We start from the raw sequence: 21,765 nt of genomic DNA on the forward strand, positions 1-21,765 counted from the left end.
GATTCTGAAGGGATTAGGTGAGAGGTTTTGTCTGACTCAGGAGTCTGGAGCAGTCTTAGATTAAGAAGTTAATTGTTTATCCCTGAAATGAGAAACTTCTACTTCAAAATGATACTTTAGAAGATTGTGGATGCTCAATTGTTAAACATCTTTAAAGCTGGGATAAGCAAATCTTTGTTTCTCAAGGCTTCAAGGGACATGGAAGCAGGTGGGAAAAATTTAAATGGACGATCAGTCAAGATGGTTATGAATTGTGGTATAGACTCAAGTTGGATTGACTATTTCCTACCTCTTGTATTTGTGGTTTTCCAGGATGCTTATCCCAGTGTTATTCAGGTAAAGGCCATTTCAGTTATACAATTCCCTCTTTCCCAGTAGACAATCACATTCATTCTAAATAAGTGAAATTTCATTGCCTGCTTTTGGAGTAATGACTGTCTGTGATTGCTGCCATTTCTCCTCCAAAACGTTTGGCAGCTTCTAGAGTCTACCCATGCATAGTAAATTCAGGAATCTCCATCGGACTGTTACAAAAGTTTCCGAATTTTGTCTCCAGTCAGCAATCAAATTTTACTGAATGAAGCAAAAAATGCTCTTTTGAGCACATTTTATTAAAAGCTTCAAACTTAGTGCAATGTTAAGTGCATGTAATAAGTTTATATTAGGAAATGAGGAACAGGAGCCAGCCATTCCAGTTGGCTCCACCATTTTTAGAACCTTTTGTTATCTTTATTATCTGGAAATCTATCAGTTTCTATCTTGAACAGATTCTAAATGATCCTCCATAGCCCTCTGGGTAGAGAATTCCATGGTTCACAATCCTGTGAACAAATTTCTCATCTCAGTCCTCAATTAAAATTATTTAGAAACTCTGTCCCCTGGATCTCGACCACCCCCAAATTAGGGGATGCATGTTTTCTGCATCTACTCTGTCTAGTCCTTTAAGAATTTTCAAAGTTTCAAATAGACGACATCACATTCTTCTAAACTCTCTATAAAATATAGACCTAGTCTATTTAATCTCTCCTCATTTCATATCCTCTTTTCCCAGTTATGATTCTCGATAAAGCTTCATTGGCCTCCAATATATGTGTATGACAGCCAAATCATGACATACTGTGTTTCAAAACTTACTTTATTCAAAGATGAGAAAAATAATGCTGATCACACTATCTTAAAATGAATTGAATTGTGAAGCTTTGGTCTCATTTGTTCTATAAGATAATGGTTCTGAAGGGGTTAGTTATCATGTTACATTGGCTCCACCTAATCTACTGATGTCAGACAGTCTATGACTGGAGATGAATGATCTATTCACATTTTTGGAGGTATTGTGTACCAGTTCCCGAGCACCCTACAGGCTATAGCTGACTAACTGATGTACGTATACAATTCTGCAATAAATTGAAATTTTGCTAAAGGAGTGTTTCTTCTGTAGATAATCTACGATGCTGTAGCCTCCACCACGATTTGCTGGACAGGCTCAATACAAGGAAGGATTGTAGTGTTAATGAACTACTTCAAGTAACCCTTACTTCAACCAATTTCTGAACCTGAGTGGCAAATTACACCAGGAATAATCATTTAGCAAAGTACCAGATCAGCTCCACTGTGCCTCCATGAGCTCAGTTGACACTTTTGACTAGAATCCTCACTTGGTGTCCAGAAAGTTTACAACAATCCCCAGAGTTATTACTATTCTGAATCTGATATCATATGCTGCATTGCCATGCCTGAGTACTTTCCCAAGCATTTCTCTCTGCTTGGTGTTCACAAACAAATCCAGGTAAGGCTACGAAACAACCTGTTCCTAAGCTAGCCAAGGTCATTGCAGTTACCTTCCAGCCAAAACAAGCTTTTTAAGCTAAGCCTGTTTTTCACATTTTTTTTCAATTGCTTTTTCCATGTCCAGTTAATCCTTAATAACCTAGTTTGCAAGTATAACTTTTGAGCTAAGTGTAGGTGTATAATAACCTCTCTGAACAGGTAGTCTAGAAAATAGGAAAAAAAGAACCAACTGTCTTGTGGGATTGGATGCATGTAGATCAGTTTGTGAAAAGACATATTTTCTACTCTAAAATACATTAATAATCTAGCTGGATTTTGCTATCAGCTTTCAAAATTTTCCCTTTTTTAATTTTTAAGTTGGGTTCAGATTGCTGGGTGCATTTTAAGCTGTATTGTCTTGAGTTTAATTTATGCTTCTGGTCTATTAGTTCAGTAGCACAATTGCTATCGTGTACCCATGTGGAATGTGCCAGTAGCTCAAATCAACAAAATCACAGGGCTTAATTCCCAAAACATTAGTTAAAACTCCTGGGGTCTTGTGTAATTTAAAAAAAAACAATTATCATTGGAAACCACTGTGCTTGCTTTAATTTCAGAGATGTGTTCTGCCCTGATAGAAATGAGATGTGAATTTAGAATCCTGTCTTATCTTTGTGCGATTATTAGAATTCAGGAACAGTAAACAATAATCACTGGGAAGAAAATCATTTCACTATCTACCACATTTTCTCTGTGCTACAAAAGCGAATACCAGCAAGATGACCAACTGCTATATCTGAAGCATAGTGACCTGTTGCCAGTGTCATGAAAGATCACAAACCATTTGAGTGAATTCCCAATGGTAGCAATTTGTAGTCGAACCTTTGCAGGGACACCGCAATAATTAAACACTAGTGTGAATTTGTCATTTCTGATAAAGATGTTTGAACTTTCTGAAAAATTCAATTTTATAAACAAACATTAATTACTTCTAAAAGTTTTGTATTACTAAGTTTTGTTGGATAAAACTTTGAGATCTGGCAAAAAGCTGGTAATTGGAGTTGAACTACTGAATATTCAAAAATTGTTTAAATGGTAGAACAGATTTAAGGCCTGAATGATCTGCTGTTGTTCTAATGTTCAATAATACTCTACCTTTTAATATTTTAACAGTAGTTAATGCCTGGTTAAATAGCCTAATGGTATAAAATTTGTGTCAACTGCAATTTGATTTTGACAAACTTTTTTTAAGCTGGTCGATGTGACTTTTTGCTATATTTCTTTGTTTATTTTATGTTATAGTGATGAGATTAACCAAACCGACGTTATTTACCAACTTGCCAGTGACCTGTGAAGACAGAGATCTACCTGGTGAGTCTGGATAGTCATTCAGTATTAGAAAACAGTCCGCTATCGTTTTTAGCTAATCAAGATTATCAACGTATAACACTTTGTGACGCAGCCTGATTTTAATCTGAGTGTTAACTTTTTTTTTGCTTTTCAGAGGCAACCTTTTGGTAATCTGAGAATTTTTAAACATTCATTGTTATTTTATATGCAAGTTTTCTGTGTACTTAAGAGTTCTGTTTCCTCCTTTCAGTCCTTTCAATGACAGTTTAATACAAATATGACAGACATGGTTCACTTCATGTGAAGACTATTATGTTTGTTTTAGAAAAATCCCATTTTGGTATATAAAATATCACCTTGCAAAGGCACATCACTTAGAAAGCATCCTGCAAAAATAAAGTGGTGTTCACAATGCCATTTTATGGTGTGTTTTGGAATCATGCAATGTGATGTCAAAACAGACAGGACATAAATCTACTTGTCCTTTCTTTTCTTTTAGGCTGACTTTTTGTCTTTTGTGTGCAGACATTCTGGACATACTGCACTCAACCCCTACCAACCAGTCACAGGTTTTCCACTGAATGTTAATCCAGAGCTGCAATCTCTATGTGCTAGAACAGTTTGGAATGGGATCTGAACAAAGGCAAGAATGCCTCTGTGAAGCCACAAGTTCATTTTGCCTAACCAGCTTTGTGACAGGATTATACAGTCCATTCAGTCACAATATTCGTCAATACATTTCTAGGAATGCTAAAATTCATTTCTGACAATATTTGCAGTTCTCAAAGTGTGGTAAACTTGCTTGTTACACCATCTGTGACTGCAGAATGAAATTCATATGTTAATTTTAACCTCTCAGCGATTCTACATTCTGTTTCAGCACACCTTGACAATTTACCTCATCTTTGTGTCTGTACAATTCAGATTGATTTGAATCCCAAGCCCCTTTTCATTAATTGACTCCAAAATAACCTAGACCTAAAATTTCCCCTTGTAGCTTGGAAATAGACACTCCGAATGCTACTGTTCCATTCCTTTACTACTTCTATCAGTTGACTTGCTCAGTTTATGTAATGACCACGCAACTATCTGACCTGTTAATTGTTTTTTGATATTTGTCTGTTTTTACAACTATGTTCTTTCTAAAGCCCACTTTTCTGTACCGTACCCTCAACCTTCAATAGTTGTGTAATAAAGGTTTTTCTCACAACACATTTCCTGCTTAAAATCTCCTCTTAGCTACCATGTCTCTAAGAAGAACAGTCCCAACTTCTCTGGTGTATCCTCATAGCTGAAGTTTCTCATTCCTGGAATTATTCTTGTAAATCTTTCTGCATTTCTCGAATGCATTCACATCCATCCTATAGCGTGGTGTCCAGAATTATATGCAAAACACTGAGGCCAAGTAAGGGTCTTTCTATGTTCAGCATAAAATCCTTGCTCTGGGGCTCTTACCATTACTAATGAATTCCAGGATGTTTTCTGCTTTCATAATGAGTCCTTATCAATCACCATAACCAGGGTTGTGGTTCGGGCTTTAAAGTAAATAGTTGGGGTGGGAGGTAGAGGTTGGGTTCAATTGTATGGAAATTATGGGGAAAAGTTGAGTAGGGAGAGGGCTCAGAAGTGGTTAGTTTCCAGAACAACTATGAGATGAAATATGAGAGTACATGACTCATAGAATAAAAAAAATTCGAGTTTTTTTTTAGATATCTACAAGACAAGAGTGGATGGAAGGCCATTGGAAAATGGCCGAGATAGGTTCTTGATTAGCAAGGGGATCAATGGTTATGGGGAAAAGGAGTAGAATGGGGTTAAGAAACATTTCAGTCATGATTGAATGGCAGAGCAGACTCAAAATGTCAATTCTGCTCCTATATCTTATGGTCTTGTGATCTTATGACAAATTACGGTTTTTGCCTTAGGAGATCTTTTCAGTCAACTTATGAAGGATGATCCCTCTACAGTTAAAGGAGCAGAGAACTTTATGTTGGGAGAAATGCTGACTCTCCCTCAGAACTTTGGGTAAGAATTTTCAATCATTCAGGCATACGTTTTCTTTCATTTTTGCTTTTCTGTCTCCACTTTCCTACCTCACCATGTACCAAACACACTAGCAGTAAAGAACCCAAACAAGCAATTAGGAGGCCTAAAAGAGGTCATTAAATGTCTTTGGCCAACAGAATTAAGAAAAAATCCCAAGGCTGTTTATATACACAAAGGGAGTAATAGGTAGCCAGGGAAAGAGTGGGTCCACTCGAGGACAAAAGAGGAAATTTACACATGGAGCCGAAAGAAGTGAGTGAGGTCACTATTGAGTGTTTTGCATCAGTATTTACAAAGGAGAAGGAGATGGTGAGTCTTAGAAAGGCAATGTTGATATCCTAGGGCATGTCAATATGAAAAAAGGAGGTGATGTCGGGTGTTTTGAAAAGCGTTGAAGTAGACACATCCCCAGGGCATGATGAGGGAGGCATTGAGGATATTACAAGGGCCTGATTTGAAATCTTTGTATCCTCTTTAGTCACAGGAGAGGTCCCAGAGGACTGCAGAAATATACACCTTTGTTTAGGAAGGGCAACAGGGATAATCTGGGAAATTACAGACTGGCAAGCCTTGCATCTGTAGTAGGGAAATCATTGGAGAAGATTCTTAGGGATAGGACTTTTCTTCCACTCGTGGGATGTGGGCATCGCTGGTTGACCAGCATTAATTGCCCATCCTGAGTTGCCCTTGAGAAGGTAATGAGCTGCTCTCTTGAACTGCTGCAGTCCACATGTTATAGGTTGGGGAGGGAATTACAGAACCTGTGACAGTGAAAAAATGTTGATTATATTTCCAAGTTAGGATAGTGAGCAGCTTGGCAGGGAAATTGTAGGTGGTGATGTTCTCATGCATCTGCTGCCCTTGTCCTTCTCAATTGAAGTGGTCATGGGTTTGGAAGGCACTGTGGAAGGATCTTTGAATTTATGCAGTGTAACTTGTCGATAGTATACACTGCTGCTGCTGAACATCGGTGGAGAACGGAGTGGATATTTGTGGATGTGCCACTCAGGCGGACTGCTTTGTCCTGGTTGCTGTCAAGCTTCTTCAGTGTTGTTGGAGCTGCACTCCTGCAATCAATGGGGAGTATTCCACCACGGCCCTCCTTTGATCTTGCCTTGGTAAGGCTTTGGGGAGTCAGGAGCTGAGTTACTTGCTGCTTCATTCCTAGCTTATTAGCCATTGTGTTTCTGTGATGAGTCCAGTTGAGTGTCTGGGCAATGGGAATCCCAAGGATGTTGATAATTAGGGATTTAATGAAGGTAACACTCTGAATGTCAAGGGGTGGTTGTTAGATTGTCTCTTAATGGAGATGGTCATTGCGTGGTATTTGTGTGGCGCGACTGTCACTGCCACTTGTCAGGGTGAGCCTGGATAATGTCCAGATCTTATTGCATTTAAACATGAACATCTTCAGTATCTGAGGAGTTGTGAATACTACAAAACCCAATGCAATGAATTTACTCACATTTTGAAAAATATAGACTCCTTAGCAATAGTCTGCATAGCATTTTGGGAGCAGGTATTGTCTCATGAATTTGATTGAGTTTTTTGAAGAAGTGATTGGTTGTCAATGTTCCACATTGGCAAGCTTATTCAAAAGGTGAAGTGACATGGCTCTGAGGAGAGCTGTTAAGTTGAATACAGAACAGGCTTAGTCATAGAAGCTTGAGAGTAGCAATGGAAGGATGTTTTTCAGACTGAAGATCTATGACCAAAGGTCTTCTGCACAGATTAGTGCTCCAACCCTTGTTATTTGTAATATATATGTAGATCATTTGGAGGATAATATAAGTGGCCAGATTAGTAAGCTTGTGGACAACACAAAGATTGGGGGAGCTACAGGTAGTGTGAAAGATTGCCAGAGGATATAGTAGGATATAGATGGGCTGGAAACTTATGCGGAGAAATGGCAGATGAAGTTTAATCTGGATGAATGTGAGGTAGCATCAACTTATAGAGGAATCTAAGTGTACAGTTCACAGTTCCTTGAAAGTAGCAACACAATTGGATAAAGTGGTCAAGAAGGCATGTGACATGTTTGCCTTTGGTCCGGCAAAGAGTATAAACATTGGCAAATTGTGTTGCAGTTGTATTGAACTTTAGACTACATTTAGAATATTATATACGTTTCTGGTCACCATACTACCAGAAGGATATGGAAACTTTGGAGGGAATACGGAAATAGTTTACCAGGATGTTGCATGGTTCGGAGGATATTAGCTATGAGAGGAGATTGGACAAACTTGGTTAGTTTTCACTTAGAGTCATAGAGATGTACAGCATGGAAACAGACTCTTTGTTCCAACTTGTCCATCCCGACCAGATATCCCAACCCAATCTAGTCCTACCTGCCAGCACCTAGCCCATATCCCTCCAAACCCTTCCTATTCATATACCCATCCAGATACCTTTTAAATGTTATGATTGAACTAGCCATCACCACTTCCTCTGACAGCTCATTCCATATACGTACCACCCTCTGCATGAACAAGGTTGCCCCTTAGGTCTTTTTTATATCTTTTCCCCTCTCATCTTAAACCTATGCCCTCTAGTTTTGGAGTTCCCCACCTCCGGGAAAATACTTTGTCTATTTATCCTATCCATGCCTCTCATGATTTTAGAGATCTCTATAAGGTCAGCCCTCAGCCTCTGACACGCCAGGGAAAATAGCCCTAGCATATTCAACGTCTCCCTATAGCTCAAATCCTCCAAACCCAGCAACAACCTTGTAAATCTTTTCTGAATCCTTTCAAGTTTCACAACATCTTTTCGATAGGAAGGAGACTAGAATTGCACGCAATATTCCAACAGTAGCCTAACCAATGTCCTGTATAGCCGCAACATTACTTCTCAACTCCTGTACTCAATACCCAGAGCAATAAAGGAAAGCATACCAAATGCCTTCTTCACTATCCTATCTCGCTGTGACTCCACTTTCTAGGAGCTATGAACCTGCACTCCACAGTCTCTTTGTTCAGCAACACTCTCTAGGACCTTACCATTAAGTGTATAAGTCCTGCTAAGATTTGCTTTCCCAAAAGGCAGCACATCACATTTATCTAAATTAAACTCTGTCTGCCACTTCTCAGCCCATTGGCCCATCTAATCAAGATCCCATTGTAATCTGAGGTAACCTTCTTTGCTGTCCACTACCCTTCCAATTTTGGTGTTATTTGCAAACTTATACTTCTCATGCTCACATCCAAATCATTTATATAAATGATGAAAAGTAGTGGACCCAGCACTGATCCTTGTGGCACTCCACTGGTCACAGGCCTCCAGTCTGAAAAGCAACCCTCCACCACCACCCTCTGTCTTCTACCTTTCAGTCAGTTCTGTATCCAAATGGCTAGTTCTCCCTGTATTCCATGAGATCTAACCTTGCTAATTAGTCTCCCATGGGGAATGTTGTCGAATGCCTTACTGAAGTCCGTATAGATCACATCTACTGCCCGACCCTCATCAATCCTCTTTGTTACTTCTTCAAAAAACTCAATCACCTTGAGTTTTTATTGAAGGATATAGAGTGAACTGGCAGGGAACAGAAGGTTCTGGGCAACATATGAGGCAAAAGGTTTTTCATTTAGAAGGGCATCATACGTTGGTGCAGTTTTAGTGGGCCGAAGGGGCTGCTCCTGTACAGTACAGTTCTTTGTTCTTCAAACAAAAAAGGGTCAAGGAAAGAGGACAATATCAGGAAGTCATCTTTATGGGAATGGTGGAAACAGAATTATGAAGGACTATGCAATACATCTTTCAGAAGAATCACTAGTCCTTCAACCTTCGTATGTTTTGAGCATTGTTTTCTTTTTGACACCCGATCAAGAGGTCTATTCAATTATTAGAGTCATTCAGCATGGAAACAGAGCCTTCAGTCCATGCTTACCAAGTTTCCCAAACTAAATTAGTCCAACTTGCCTGCATTTGGTCCAAATCCTTCTAAACCTATTCATGTACCTATCCAATTCTTTTAAATGTTATAACTGTACCTGTATCTACCACTTTTTCTGTCAGTTCATTCTACGTATGAGCTGCCTTTTGTGTGAAAAATTGCCCCTCAAGTCCCCTTTTAAATCTTCCTCTTCTCACCTTAAACCTATGCCATCTTGTTTTGAACTCCCCCACGCTTGGTGTGAACTATCAGCCCTAATTGTGACTTTAATCAACTTGATGAGGTGCACCTTTTTAAATTTCATTTTCTGGTCTTCCATCTTTGACATCCCCAGCCCCCAGTCTTCCTTTCAAAGTTGAGAAGCCTATTTCATTTTGTTCCAGAGTATGTTGTTTGATACAAGTATTCAATCTTGTGGCTTGGTGTTGATGACATGTACAAATTAATATCTCTCCTGTTGCTTGTTTACGAGAATAACATGAATTCTGAATTATGGATGTTACTATGATTTCGGAGTATATTTTAAGAAAAATGGTCAGAAGAGCTGGATGTGATGTTTTTGGGGGAGAAAAAAGAATATTTTTAAGTACTTGGAGTGGTGCCAGAGCATTGGAGAATTGCAAAAATTTTGCTGTTGGAGGGAAAAGTGGTAATCTGAGTAAATGTATACCACTGACTTAATTTTAGCTACGGGCAAATTATTGAAATAATTTTGAGGGACGATAAAACCGTAATTTAGGAAGGTATAAGATTATTCAAGAAAACTCGGTGTGAATTTGTTCAAGGAAGGAATAATGTCTGAATAACATTTTTTTTAAAAAAATGACTTATATGGCTGATGAAGCTAGTGTGGTGGATGTGTTTTATGTGGATTTTAACAAAGGCTTTTCACAATATCCAACATGGCAGGCAGGTCAAAAATTATGAGAGTTGGAATCGGACAGAGAATAACAAATTGGATATAAAAAATAGCTGAATGACAAGAAGCAAAGGTAATCATCCATTGGTTTTTTTGTGAATAAAAAACTGTTACCAGCATGGTTCTGCAAGCATCAGTATATAGCCCTTATCTTTTTCTGGTTTCTATCAATGATTCAAATGTAAGTGGCAAGATAATGAAGGTTTTCTATGTGGTAGACAGTGTTATACGGAAGGATGATATAGATAGTTTGTTCAGTTGACCAAAAATGGTAAATATATATTAATCCTCAGAAGTGTGAAGTATTGTAATTTTGGAGGTGGAACAAAGCAAGGAAAAAGAGTAAATGAGAGGATACTGAGCAGCATCGAGTGTATATTGGACCTTGGAGTGTATATCTGTAGATGAGTAAAGATAGTAGAATGGGTTGACGAACTTGCTCAGAAGGTATTTGGCATGTTTTTCCAATACAAGTCATTCTGCGATAACGCGCGTTTCGCTAATGTGAATTCACTATAATGAGGTTGATGAATTAGGGACACTGTTTCTAGAGCGTGAATTGTTACAACGTGTGTTGGCTGTAATGTGATTACATCGCAACACTTCAAGCACTGTTTTTAAAGTGCAATTTTCCTATAACATGGGTACATAAGAAGAACAACCAGTCGTTAAGGCGTGGGATGCAAGAGTGGAGAGGTTTATACTAGAACTGATTGGAATCGAGATGAGGAAGCACACTTTTCCCATTAAAAGAAGTGGTAGGGACCTGGAACACTTCGCTGTTTGGGTGAGAGAGGCAGAAATGCTCAGTATGTTTAAATAAAACACTTGGATTGCTACTTAAAGACTTTTGATGTGCAAGGCTGCAGATGCAGTGCAAGCAGGTGTTTTTAGGCTGGACAGCTCTTTGTCAGTTGGCACAAGCATGATAGGCCAAATGGCCTCCAATGTTGTAAAGTTTCTGTGATTCTGTGAAGAAGTTAGTCAGGGTACTGGACTGACTATTTGGTTGAAGAATTGAGATGTTTTCTTCCCCCATCGCCCACCACATTTCCTAGAATATAAAGTATATGTTTCTGATCTTTTCTCAGAATGAGTATGTTGCATTGGGACTTCTCTTGCTTTGATTTTTGTATTTTTTCCATTCAAATATATTTCTTTTGGACTAACATGAATATTGTTTAGAACTATCAAACTTTCTGAATGTCTAGTCAATGACCAATCTCGGGAGGTTTGCATTGATTTTCTCCGTTGTCTTCAGATGTTAAGGTTCATTTGGAATGATCTGCACTTCACTCAGCCCATCCTATTGTTTCTTGCTTGAGTTATTGAGGCATGAATGCACCTTTGGTCTGCTTTCCTTGAGATTCCATTATTCTAATTTATCAATGTTAACTTAATGACTGTATAATTATCTTGATCAGTTTGTAGCCATTGCAGTAGCTGTTAGGAATTTATTTTTCTGGTATTCCAAGAAAACCACCTATAGCTTGTGTAGATAGGAGCCTAAAATTTGCTGGGTTAGTTGAAATTAGAAGAAAAAAACATGGTTTGCCTTATTGATAAAGTCAATAAACCCTGGTGATGACCTAATGATTATTTAATGTGTTTTAATGCGTTTCTGTGTTTTGTTGAAGGAATATTGTATGTCTTTGTTAGAACATAGAATATTACAGCGCAGTACAGGCCCTTCGGCCCTCGATGTTGTGCCGACCTGTCATACCAATCTGAAGCCCATCTAACCTATTCCATGTACACTTATTCCATGTACGTCCATATGCTTGTCCAATCATGATTTAAATGTACATAAAGTTGGCGAATCTACTACCGTTGTAGGCAAAGCATTCCATACCCTTGCTACTCACTGCATAAAGAAACTACCTTTGACATCTGTCCTATCTCTATCATCCGTCAATTTGAAGCTATGCCCCCTCGTGCTCGCCGTCACCATTCTTGGAAAAAGGCTCTCCCTGTCCACCCTATCTAACTCTGATTATCTTATATGTCTCTATTAAGTCACCTCTCAACCTTCTTCTCTCCAACGAAAACAGCCTCAAGTCCCTCAGCCTTTCCTCGTAAGACCTTCCCTCCACACCAGGCAACATCCTAGTAAATCTCCTCTGCACCCTTTCCAAAGCTTCCACATCCTTCTCATAATGTGGTGACCGGAACTGTACACAATACTCCAAGTGTGGCCGCACTAGAGTTTTGTACAGCTGTAGCATAACCTCATGGTTCCAGAAGTCGATCCCTCTATTAATAAAAGCTAAAACACTATATGACTTCTTAACAACCCTGTCAACCTGGGTGGCACCTTTCAAGGATCTGTCTACCTGGACACAGATCTCTCTGCTCATCTACACTACTAAAGAATCTTACCATTAGCCCAGTACTTTGCATTCTGGTTACTCCGACCAAAGTGAATCACTTCACACTTGTCCGCATTAAACTCCATTTTCCACTTCTCAGCCCAGCTCTGCAGCTTATCTATGTCTCTCAGTAACCTACAACATCCTTCGTCACAGCTCCACCGACCTTAGTGTCGTCTGCAAATTTACTAACCCATCCTTCTACGCCCTCATCCAGGTTGTTTATAAGAATGACAAACAGCAGTGGACCCAACACTGCCCTTCGCGGTACACCACTGATAACTGGACTCCAGGATGAGCATTTCCCATCATCCACCACCCTCTGTCTTCTTTCAGCAAGCCAATTACTGATCCAAACTGCTATATCTCCCACAATCCCATTCCTCCGCATTTTGTACAATAGCCTACTATGGGGAACCTTATCGAACGCTTTGCTGAAATCCATATACACCACATTAACCAGCTTACTCTCATCTACCTGTTTGATCACCTTCTCAAAGAACTCAATAGGTTTGTGAGGCACTACCTACCCTTCACAAAACAGTGCTGACTGTCCCTAATCAAATTATTATTTTCTAGATGATTATAAATCCTATCTCTTATAACCTTTTCCAACACTTTACCAACAACTGAAGTAAGACTCACCGGTCTATAATTACCAGGATTGTCTCTACTTCCCTTCTTGAACAGGGGAACCACATTTGCTATCCTCAAGTCTTCTGGCACTATTCCTGTAGACAATGACGATTTAAAGATCAATGCTAAAGGCTCGGCAATCTCCTCCCTGGCTTCCCAGAGGATCCTAGGATAAATCCCATCCGGCCCAGGGGACGTATCTATTTTCACACTCTTCAGAATTTCTAATACCTCTTCCTTGTGAACCTCAATCACACCTAGTCTCGTAGTCTGTATCTCAGTAATCTCCTCGACAACATTGTCGTTTTCTGGAGTGAATACTGTCAAAGATTATTCATTTAGTGCTTCCCCTATCTCCTCTGACTCCACACACAACTTCCCACTACTATCCTTGATTGGCCCTAATCTTACTTAGAAAGCCTTGGGATTTACCCTGATCCTATCTGCTAACAACTTCTCATGTTTCCTTCTGGCTTTTTTGAGCTCTCTCTTTAGGTCTTTCCTGGCTACCTTGTTACCCTCAATACCCTAACTGAGCCTTCACATCTCATCCTAACATAAGCCTTCTTCTTCCTCTTGACCAGAGATTCCACTTCCTTCATAAACCACGGCTCCCGCGCTCTACTGCTTCCTCCCTGCCTGACAGGTGCATACTTGTCTAGGACACACAGGAGCTTCTCCTTGAATAAGCTCCACATTTCTAATGTGCCTATCTCCTGCAGTTTCCTTCCCCATCCTATGCTTCCTAAATCTTGCCTAATATCGTAATTGCCTTTCCCCCAGCTGTAACTCTTGCCCAGTAGTCCTATCACTAAAGTAAACATAACAGAATTGTAATTGCTATTACCAACGTGCTCACCTACTTCCAAGTCTAACACCTGGCTGGGCTCATTACCTAGTACCAGATCTAATGTGGCTTCGCCCCTTGTTGGCCTGTCTACATACTGTGTCAGGAAGCCCTCCTGCACACATTGGACAAAAACTGACCCATCTATAATACTCGTACTATAGTGTTCCCAGTCAATATTTGGAAAGTTGAAGTCCCCCATGCCAACTACCCTGTGTCTCTCACTCCTATTGAGAATCATCTTTGCTATCCTTTACGCTACATTTCTGGGACTATTTGGAGGCCTATAGAAAACTCCCAACAAGGTGACGTCTCCTTTCTTGTTTCTAACTTCAACCCATACTACCTCAGCTGACAAGTCCCCAAACATCCTTTCTGCAACTGTAATACTGCCCTTGAACAACAATGCCACACCTCCTCCTCTTTTACCATCTTCTCTGTTCTTACTGATGAGCATTATGACTCTGATAATGAAATGAACTGTCACAGTACCTCTGGAAAAGCTGGAGTCTTGGCTTGAAAACAGACCAGGATATTAGCTGTGATAATGCAAATTATTTATCAGCTAAATCTGTGATTGTCGCAGAATTGTGCTGTGTAAATATCATCTGGTTGATTAGATGACAGAAAAGCTGCAAGGAAATAGCTTATTTGAGCAGCCTGAGCAAGCTGGCCTGAAGTCAAATTTCTTTAAGTCCCAGAGGTAAGCCGCTTTCCAGAGAGATGCAAACAAGTACTGATAAGTAATTAATCAAACTGGCCATGATATATGTTGAATTTTAATGCAGAGAACTTTTTGAATGAATAATACCTAGATTGTTGCTGATCAAAAGGCTCAGGTATTTTCAGTGTTTATAATTGCAAACAGGAATTACCTTTATTCCCACTGAATTGGGTCATAAGAATTAGTTTAAATTGCACCTGAGATTGATTATGAATCTCTATACTTCCTTTCTATTTTTCCTCCACTGTCCTAAAGTTGTTAATTGCCTTGCCAGGTAACATTCACATTCATTCCCGTCGATTTAGTTGCTGCTATTTATGTAGAAACCACAGCTGGTTATTTTAGTGGGTGGCAGTTAATATTACTGGCTAAAATCAGTACAGATAAGGAATTTAGTGTTTTGCCCTTTCTAGTTTGTATGTAGAACTCATTGCTTTAACCAGCTGGCTGAGATGGGCATTAACAGAAGGTGCTGTGCCCATTGATGGCTGAACATTCTTTTCGCATTGGAGTAGAATATAATAATAAAAATGGAAACTAAAAGTAACAAGCGTTTTTAAAGAAGGCCGTTCCTACTTTTTTGTGAAAATTGTCTATAACCAAATGTTATATGCTGCTTTGAACTCTGCAGTAATTAGCTTTATGCTATTTTGGAGTGTGTACCATTACCATGCTGTGCAGAAATATTGATTGTAATTTTCACCTTTGAATTTCTCACCTTGGGCAGGAACATTTTTTTGGGTGAAACCTTTTCAAGCTACATCAGTGTACATAATGACAGCGTACAAGTTGTTAAGGATATTTTGGTTAAGGTAAGACAATGATATAATTCATCTGCTTTACTTGCAGGAAAAGCCATTTCTATGTATGTTCTATTTTATTTTCTTCTACCTGGCATCAGCAAAATGTTTTGTAACAGTAATATGCAAATTCCTATGTTGCTGCTAGGATGTGTAAAATGTGGCTGTTGGTGGGTGCCCTTTTTTTTTAAACTGTTCCCATTAGAACCAGCAACATTTGGAAGTACAGTTATAGTTTGGTCTTGCAAGCTTGGGCTATGTTTGGAAAAAAAACATTTTAAGCTGTATATTTTTATGAAAAATTACTGCTTTGTTCAATCTTTCATCAGTATCTGACATATTAATCAAGTTTATTGATTTATTAATAATGAACTTGAGAATTACGAGCAATTAGAGTCATACAGCACGGAAACAGACCCTTTGGTCCAAGTCATCTATGCTGCCCAGATGTTCCACTCTAATCTAGTCCCATTTGCCAGCAGTTGGCCCATATCCCTCTAAACCCTTCTTATACCTATACCCATCCAGATGCCTTTTAAATGTAATTTTATCAGCTTTCACCACATCCTCTGGCAGCTCATTCCATACACACTCTGCATGGACAAGTTGCCCGTTAGGTCCCTTTTATATCTTTACCCCCTCACCCTGATCCTATGCCCTCTAGTTCTGGACTCCCCGATCCCAGGGAAAAGACTTTGTCTACTTATCCTATCCATGCTCCTCATAATTCTGTAAACCTCTATAAGGTCACCCCTCAGCCTCCGATGCTCCAGGGAAAACAGACCCAGCCTGTTCAGCCTCTTCCTATAGCTCAAATCCTCCAACCCTGGCAACATGCTTGTAAATCTTTTCTGAACCCTTTCAAGTTTCACAACATCCTTCCGACACGAAAGAGACCAGAATTGCACACAATATTCCAAAAGTGGCTTAACCAATGTCCTGTACAGCCGCAACATGACATGCCAACTCTGATAACTCTCTACTCTGATTAATAAAGGTAAGCACACCAAATGTTGCCTTCACTACCCTGTCTCCCTGCGACTCTACTTTCAAGGAACTATGAACCTGCACTCCAAGGTCTGTTTGTTCAGCAACACTCCCTAGGACCTTACCATTAAGTGTATATGTTTTGCTCTGATTTGTTTTGCCAAAGTGCAGCACCTCACATCTATCTAAACTAAACTCCATCTGCCACTCGTCAGCCCATTGGCCCATCTGATCAAGATCCTGTTGTAATCTGAGGTAACCTTCTTCGCTGTCTAATACATCTCCAAATTTGGTATCATCTGCATACTTAGTAACTATCGAGTAAAAAATGAGGTCTGCAGATGCTGGAGATCACAGCTGCAAATGTGTTGCTGGTCAAAGCACAGCAGGCCAGGCAGCATCTCAGGAATAGAGAATTCGACGTTTCGAGCATAAGCCCTTCATCAGGAATAATGAAGGGCTTATGCTCGAAACGTCGAATTCTCTATTCCTGAGATGCTGCCTGGCCTGCTGTGCTTTGACCAGCAACACATTTGCAGCATACTTAGTAACCATACCTCCTACATTCGCATCCAAAACATTTACATAAATGACGAAAAGCAGTGGACCCAGCACCGATCCTTGTGGTACAGCATCTGCAGACCTCATTTTGTACGCCACTGGTCACAGGTCTCCTGTCTGAAAAGCAACCCTCCTCAACTACTCTCTGCCTCCTTTAATTACCACAAGAATACAATCCTTTATCCAAAATTCTCGAAGCCAGTTTTTTTTTTGGAATTTGGAATTTTTCGGATTTTGAAATAAATGACATTTTCACAGTGAAATAAAAAAAATTATCTAACACCAGATTCATGTGTGAATAGTATGAGCGCTGAGACACAATTGATGCCTGGCAGTGCTGGACCACACCGCCATGTTACGTCTGAGTGACATGGTTCGAGTGTGTGTGGAGTTCGGTCACCTGTTCGCACACCAAAATGACACTCCACACGTCACGAAAAATGTTTCAGATTTTAGAGCTTCACGGATTTCAGAATGTTGGGTTAAGGATTATGTATTTATAGAATTATTTTGTGTAATAATGGTTTTGTGATGTTCATCACTGACATGGTCAGATCCAGTTGCACCATTTAGCTCAAGCTATGCCTGTTCCCTTAAAGCCATGCATCGTGATTATGGTTTCAGTCAGGCAAAAGAAGTTTGGACAAATGTCCTTTTTCTGTTCTTTGTCATCGTGGAGCAGTTTTCATTGGAACATTTAGGAATACCATAAAAGTAGTGTTCATAATTTCAAATAGGTCTAAATTTCACATAAGTGATAGCTTTTCTTTGCAGCTCAGTACGCCTCCTGCTGTGGGTTTCAAAAGATTTTCTCTTTTCTTTTTATTTCCTTTTCCTTACCTCCACTATTGCACAGTGACTGTTTGGCCAAAGTACTTCCTTGTACTAAATCGGCAAGAAATCAATGAGAGTTTGAGTTATGGCATCATGTTGCAGCTGTACAGGACATTGGTGAGGGCATTTTTGGAATACTGCATACAGTTCTGGTTGCCCTGCTATAGGAAAGATGTTAAGCTTGAGAGGATGCAGAAAAGATTTACAAGGATTTTGCTGGGCTAGAGGCTTTGAGCTATAGGGACAGGCTGACTAGGTTAGGGCTTTTTTCCCCTCGATCGTTGGAGACTGAGGGGTGGCATTATCAAGGTTTATAACATCAAGAGGGGCATGGATAGGGTGAATACACAACATCTTTATCCTAGGGTGGGGTCCAAAACTAGACCATCTAAGTTTTTGGTGAGAAGTGAAAGATTTAAAAACGATCTAAAGGGTAACTTTTTCACACATAGGGTGGTACATGAATGGAATAAGCTGCCAGAGGAAGTGGCGGAGGCTGGTACAATTACATTTAAAAGGCATCTGAATAATTAAATGAATAGGAAAGATTTAGAAGGATATGGGCCAAATGCAGGCAAATGGGGCTACATAGATTGGGAGGTGTAGTCGGTATGGATGAATTGGACTGAAGGGTCTGTTTCCATGCTGTATGACTCCAGTAGCTTGAATTGTCTTGGGGTCGATAAAGTGTGGAGCTGGAAAAGGCACAGCAGGTCAAGCAGCATCAGAGGAGCAGGAAAGTTGACATTTCAGGTCTGAACCCTTCATGACTTACAACCTTGTCTGTCTTTGGGTTGGTTGAAATTATATTTGTGACGTCAAGGAACTTTCAGCTGCAAACCTGTATCTGGCATTTGCCAAATCTACTGAATTCTTCTTATATGTTAAGTGGGAGATGGTTTTTAAAAGCAAAAAGCTACTGATAATTCAGGGAAATTTTGTTTACTTGTCTATCCTTTTTAAATAAGGCTGATCTTCAGACCAGCTCTCAACGTTTAAATCTATCAGCTTCAAATGCTGCAGTGACTGATCTTAAACCTGACCATTGCATCGACGATGTGATACACCATGAAGTGAAAGAAATTGGAACGCATATGTAAGCTCTATATTTTTATTTAAAGAATAGACTGAAAATATACATACATGTATTAAAAGATCCACCTAACTGGTGTCTTCTTTTGAATGTGAAAGGATCATAATTCAGTGCATGAGTGTAAAGCTACACGAAAATTTTGCGTGAATGCTCAGGCAGTACGTTATTCTGTGGATAAAAATGACCTCTTGCATCTCGCATTGTTGTAGAATTTTGTTAAGTGCACCCAACGGTTAAATGACAACTCACCTGTGACATTTTGAAGATTTAAGAGATGTTTATGTTGCTCTTTTTAGATGTTTTGTAATCTTAATTTTTTGATTTGTCATTGATCACCATAAAGATTATACAAGTATTATACTGAGCCCATTGAATCTGTTTTAACTAGTATTTTAACTGGTAAGTTATTTCAACAACTTGTTACCCTTCGAGGCAAAATAAACTTTAATGTTCATTAAGTTTATTGTCAGGCATGGCTTAGTTGGTAGCCATGCCTGACAATAAACTTAATGAATCACAAAATTCTGGGTTCAATCCCACTTCAGGATTTGAGCACAAATATCAAGAAACATCAGTATTGAGCGAGTGTGCATTATTGGAGGTGCTGTCTTTTGGTTGAGATGATAAACCAAGGGTCAATCTGGCCTCTACTATGTTGTTATTTAATGTAGCATGCTATGTTCAAGTTTATTCACAATATACCGTACATTACACCGTACACTGACAAAGTACACTGTGCCTCGGTACGTGTGATAATAAATTCAATTCAATTCAAATTCATTTATTACAACAGTAACAACACTTCAAACATACTTAATGGAATCAGTAGCCTTAGAAATGCAAGTTTATTTTTCTAATTTATATTTGGCTCTAGTGGACTGGATAGAAATGCCAAAAGGTGGGATGTTTGAACAGTGGCAGACACTTAAGGAGATATTCAATTCCTCCTAAATAAAATATATTCCAAAGCAGAATAAAGATTGTAAAAGGAGGGGGAAAAAAACCTCCATGACTATGCAAAGAAGTCAAAGATAACACAAGGACAAAACTAAGGCATACCATGTTGCAAATGTCTATGGCAGGCTGGTGGATTGGGAAATTTCTAAAGACCAACAAAGGGCTGCTTAAAGCAAGTACTAAAAGGAGGAATTGTTGATTATGAAAAGGCTAGCACAAAATAGAAAAAAGCAATAACTTTTATGTGTATTTGAAAGGAAGAGAGTAGCTAAAGCAAATGTTAGTTCTTTTAAAGGACGAGACTGGGAAGTTAATAATGGGAAACACATAAATGGCACAGACTTTGAATCAATATTTTCCCTCCATTTTCAGGGTAGAGGACAATAAAACCATCCCAGTAATAGTAACAGTGCAGATGTTATAGAAAAGGAGAACTTAAAGCAATCACCATCATTTGGGAAAAAGAACTGAACAAATTATTGGGATTAAAGGCAGATAACTTCCTCATACCTGATGACTGACTTCTAAGGTTTTAAAACAAGAAGTAGCAGAGGTAGTGGATGTGTTGATTATAATGTTCCAAAATTCCTTGGATTCTGCAAGGGTTCCAGTGGATTGGAAAAATGCGAATGTAACATCTTTTATTCATAAAGACAGGGTGGCAGAAAGTAGGAAACCATAGACCAGTTAGTTTAACATCTATTGTTGGGAAATTGTCCAAATCCATTATTATAGAATAGCAAAGGAATATTTGGAAAGTCAAAATGCAAGCCATCAAAGTCAGCATTGTTTTATGAAGGGTAAATTGTGCTTGACTAACTTGCTAGAGTTCTTTGGAAATGTAACAAGCAAGTGGATAATGGTATATCTAGATTTAAGGTATTTGGTAAGGTGCTGCATAAAAGGTTAGTACACAAGGTAAGATCACATGGGGTTGGGGCAATATATTAGCTTTAATAGAGTATTGTCAAACCAAGAGAAAACATTGTTAGGATAAATGTGCCCTTTTCTGGTTGACAAGTTATAACTAGGATGATGCCACAGTGTTTAGTCCTTAGGGCTGTAGTTTTTGCAATCTATACAATGACGTCAATACAGTGATAGTGTATGATGTAATTTCACCAGATTTGCAAGTTGTACTAAAATAGGTAGGAAAGTAGATTACAATGAAGAAATATGAAATTTACAAATAGAATGGATAGATTACATAAATGGACTAAAATTTGACAGATGGAGTTAAAAACAAATAAATATGAGGTTATCCATTTTGGCTGGAAGAATAAAAAGACAACATATTACCTCTATGGAGAGGAACCTCGAAATGCTTTGTTGCAAAGGGATCTAGGTGTCATTGTGCATGAATAACCAAAAACTAGAGTGCAGCTACAACAGATAATAAGTACAGCAAATGGAATTTTGGAATTAATTGCTAAAGGAATAGAATTTAAAAGTGAGGAGGTGTTTTTAGAATTAGAATTAGAATCCCTACAGTATGGAAACAGGCCCTTTGGCCTAATATGTCCACACCGACCCTTCGAAGAGTAACCCACCCAGAACCATTCCCCTACATTATCACCTATATTTGTCCCTGACTAATGCCCCTAACTGACACATCTCTGAGCATTGTGGGTGATTTAGTACGGCCAATACACCTAACCTGCACATCTTTCGATTGTGGGAGAAAACCCACGCAGAGGGAATGTGCAAACTCCACACAGTCGCCTGAGGCTGGAATCAAAGCCAGGTCCCTGGCTTTGCAAGGCAGTAGTGCTAACTACTGAGCCACCGTGCCGCCTTAAACGAGCTACCAAAAGACACGACCAACTATCACTAGTGTCCATACACAGAGACGAAGAGGGACACCTGTTCAACTGGGACAATACATCCATCCTGGGACGGGCTAAACAAAGCCAGGCATGGGAATTCCTAGAGGCCTGGCATTCAAAACAAAACATTAACAAACAGATTTTGTCCCCATTTGCC

General features: G+C 39.2%; 1 protein-coding gene across 4 annotated transcripts in view; it reads left to right on the forward strand.

Annotated features, from left to right (window-relative positions):
• Positions 1 to 21,765, forward strand: part of trappc13 (trafficking protein particle complex subunit 13) — a 67,110-nt gene that overhangs the window by 12,074 nt on the left and 33,271 nt on the right. For all 4 annotated transcript variants that reach the window (XM_060830391.1, XM_060830401.1, XM_060830410.1 and 1 more), the window contains exons 2-5: positions 3,070 to 3,138; positions 5,043 to 5,142; positions 15,278 to 15,362; positions 18,701 to 18,828. In XM_060830391.1, the coding sequence (XP_060686374.1) occupies positions 3,070 to 3,138; positions 5,043 to 5,142; positions 15,278 to 15,362; positions 18,701 to 18,828 (382 nt within the window). The remainder of the gene's footprint in view (positions 1 to 3,069; positions 3,139 to 5,042; positions 5,143 to 15,277; positions 15,363 to 18,700; positions 18,829 to 21,765) is intronic.

This window comes from Hemiscyllium ocellatum, chromosome 1, assembly GCF_020745735.1.
Source record: "Hemiscyllium ocellatum isolate sHemOce1 chromosome 1, sHemOce1.pat.X.cur, whole genome shotgun sequence".
Lineage (NCBI taxonomy): Eukaryota > Metazoa > Chordata > Chondrichthyes > Orectolobiformes > Hemiscylliidae > Hemiscyllium > Hemiscyllium ocellatum.